The sequence below is a fragment of the Colobus angolensis genome, unplaced genomic scaffold, assembly GCF_000951035.1.
Source record: "Colobus angolensis palliatus isolate OR3802 unplaced genomic scaffold, Cang.pa_1.0 Scaffold135, whole genome shotgun sequence".
NCBI lineage: Eukaryota > Metazoa > Chordata > Mammalia > Primates > Cercopithecidae > Colobus > Colobus angolensis.
The window spans coordinates 3,426,248-3,429,736 of NW_012114433.1; the positions used below are offsets into that span (position 1 = coordinate 3,426,248).

General features: G+C 53.0%; 1 protein-coding gene across 1 annotated transcript in view; it reads left to right on the plus strand.

Annotated features, from left to right (window-relative positions):
• Positions 1-1,578: 1,578 nt before the first annotated feature.
• LOC105506326 (radial spoke head 10 homolog B2-like) overlaps positions 1,579-3,489 on the plus strand; it is a 67,302-nt gene continuing 65,391 nt past the window's right edge. The window contains exon 1 of the mRNA XM_011934409.1: positions 1,579-1,727. Coding sequence (XP_011789799.1) covers positions 1,579-1,727 — 149 coding nt within the window. The remainder of the gene's footprint in view (positions 1,728-3,489) is intronic.

A 3,489-nucleotide genomic window follows, 5' to 3' on the forward strand; every position in this document is an offset into this window, starting at 1 on the left:
ATCCCACTTACGAACTCTGCAGACTGGCAGCTGTGGCAGGATAACAGCCCCCAAGACAGCTGTGTCCTAATCCCCAGAACCTGTGACCAGGCTGCCTCACATGGTAGAAGGGACTCAGCAGGTGTGATTGAGTGAAGAATTTTTTTTTTTTTTTTTGAAGTTTTGCTCCTGTTGCCCAGGCTGGAGTACAATAGCGTGATCTCGGCTCACTGCAGCCTGTGCCTCCCAGGTTCAAGTGATTCTCCCATCTCAGCCTCCAGAGTAGCTGGGATTACAGGTGCCCACAACCACAGCCAGCTAATTTTTGTATTTTTAGTAGAGACCGGGTTTCACCATGTTGCATGCTGGCCGGGCTGGTCTTGAACTCCTGACCTCAGGTGATCCACCTGCCCTGGCTTCCCAACGTGCTGAGATTACAGGTGTGAGCCATATTTCCTGGCTGAGTTAAGGATCTTACAGTAGAGAGATTATCCTGGATTGTCTGGGTGGGCCCAGTCCACTGGGTGAGTCCTTCGAAGGTGGAGACCTTTCCCTGCTGGCCAGAGAGAGGCGGCCTTGCTGGTTTTGGAGATGGAAGGAGGTACCACTAGTCAAGGATTGCAAGCAGCCTCTGGAACAGGGATTCCAGCACTCCGGCCACAGACCAGTAGTGGTCCATGGCCTGTTAGGAACCAGGGTGCACAGCAGGTTAGGGGCGGGCAAGCCAGCGAAACTTCATCTTTTAGATCCACTCCCCGTGGCTGGTATTACCACCTGAGCGCCACCTCTTGTCATATCAGCGGTGGGCATTAGATTCTCATAGGAGCACAAACCCTGTTGTGAACTGCACACGCGAGGGATGTAGGTCGCATGCTCCTTAAGAGAATCTGGTGCCTGATGATCTGTCACTGTCTCCTGTCACCCCCAGATGGGACCGTCTAGTTGCAGGAAAACAGGCTCCTACTGAGTCTATGATGGTGAGTTGCAGAATTATTTAATCATATGTTACAATGTAAAAATAATAGAAATAAAGTGCACAGTAAATGCAATGCGCTTGAATCATCCTGAAACCATCCCCTACCCCCATCCGTGGAAAAATTGTCTTCCGCGAAACCGGTCTCTGGTGCCAAAAAAGGTTGGGGACCGCTTCTGGAAAAGCTGGAATAGGCAAGGAAACGGCCGCTTCCCTGGAGCCTCTGGAAGGAACCAGCACTGTGGGCCTGATTTACCGACTGTAGGATAATAAATTTGTGTTGCTTCAAGCCACTAAATTTATGGTAATTTGTTTACAACAGCAACGGGAAAACTAATGCCTGCGTTATTCCTATTTTATGATGAAGCAGTTAGCAGAGCTGGGAAACCCCTGACCTGCTGCCTCCAGCGCCCAGCCTTTCCCCCTGGCCTTCAGGACCAGCAAGGGCGGACACCGACTTGGCGCTGGCGCGCGGCCCCTTTAAGAGCACAGCCGGGCCAGGCGGCGTCCGCAGTTGCCTGGAGACCAGAGCGGGATCTGGGACGGGGAGAGCCCTGCAACACCTCACCGGAGCCCGGCGAGGTCTCTGGGCTCCTGGAGCGAGGTGAGCGCCCCAGGCCGCGGTCATGCGTAGCCGGGACAGCGGTGGCGACCGGGTCCTGCTCCTTCCCGGCCGGACTGACGCGGCCTCCCAGGACCCGAGCACGTGCGGGATGGGCGAGGAGGGCCTAGGCCGGGCCGACCAGTGCAGGGAGCCCGTTCTTCCCGCCTCACCGTAGATACACGAGAGAGATGGCCTCTCCTTAAGCCCAGGAGAACAGAGGAAACATTAGGAAACAAGCACTGAGAAACGAAATTGGCTTGATTTGTAGTTCACTTATTTGTAGGTCACTGACAGAGGACCGAAAAGCTCCTTACTAGGAGCTTTTAGAGGTGAGCGCAGCTTGGGCTAGGTGACCCAGGGGCGGCTTCGCTGAGACAGTGGTCGGGGGTGCGAAGGAGCAAGGTAGTGTTTGAAGGAAGAGAGAAAGCTTGGCTGGCCGCGGTGGCTCACGCCACCCAGCACTTTTGGGAGACAGAGGCAGGAGGGTCACCTGCGGTTAGGAGTTCGAGATTAGCCTGGCCAACATGGTGAAACCCGTCTCTACTGAAAATACAAAAATTAGCCAGGAGTGGTGGCGGGCGCCTGTAATCCCAGCTACTTGGGAGGCTGAGGCAGGAGAATAACTTGAATCCCAGAGGCGGAGGTGGCAGTGAGCCAAGATCGCACCACGGCACTCCAGCCTGGGTGACAGAGCGAGACCCTGTCTCAATAAATAAATAATGGAGGAAGAGAGAAGGCTGGAGGTGGGTTCAGCTGGAGGGTGGGGTGGCCAGAGGATGGCATCCAGGAAGAAGAGGGCAAGAAGGGCCCACTGCACCCGTCGGGCCTACGAAAAGGGACCAGACATGGCCTTCACCACATGGCTCACTATGCATCCTGCCTGATGGACCGGGTGCTTTCGGTGGGGCCAGATTAGGAAAGTCGTGAACTATGGCTTTGAAACCCTGCACCGCAGCTCATATGTCAGACAAGCAAAGATATGCCCTGGAAACGGAGCTAGAGCAATGACGCGCTGGAAATACAGCCCAAGCAAGGATGAGCTGGAAACGCAACTCCAGCACACCGTTCCTTGCTTGTCTGGCATATGAGAGGCGCTCAATCGATGGCAGTGCTAGAGGGAGTAGGAAACCAATGATTTCAAGTTTGAATACAGGAAAGGGATGAGATAATCACTCAATTTATTGACTTTGTATCCTGTACTTAGGGATTTTTCTGTGTGTCATCGATTTAATTCTTATGATACAAGGTACTGTTGTTTCTATTTGTGAGACAGAGGAGATTAAGCAACTTGCTTTAGAACACAGCATTTGACCAAGCTCAGTGGCTCATGCCTGCAATCCTAGCACTTTGGGAGGAGAAGGTGGGAAGATTGCTTGAGGCCAGGAGTTCGAAACCAGCCTAGGCAAAATGTAGTAAGACTCATGTCTCAAAAAAAAAAAAAAAAAAAGAAAAGAAAGAAAACTGGCAGGGTGCGGTGGCACATGCTTGTAATCCCAGCACTTTGGGAGGCCAAGGTGGGCAGATCACAAAGTTGGGAGTTTGAGACCAGCCTGACCAACGCAGTGAAACCACATCTCTACTAAAAATAAAATTAGCTGAGTGTCGTGGCAGGCACCTGTAATCCCAGCTACTCGGGAGGCTGAAGCAGGAGAATCACTTGAACCCAGGAGGCAGAGGTTGCAGTGAGCTGAGATCCTGCCACTGCACTCCAGCCTGGATGACAGGGCTAGACTCTGTCTGAAAAAAAAAAAACCCAAACACAGAACTGGGCCAGGTGCCCATGCCCGGTAGGTCACGCCTGTAATGCCAGCACTTTGGGAGGCTAAGGCGGGCGGATCACCAGGTCAGGAAATCGAGACCATCCTGGCTAACACGGTGAAACCCTGTCTCTACTAAAAATACAAAAAAAATTAGCGGGGCGTGGTGGCGGGTG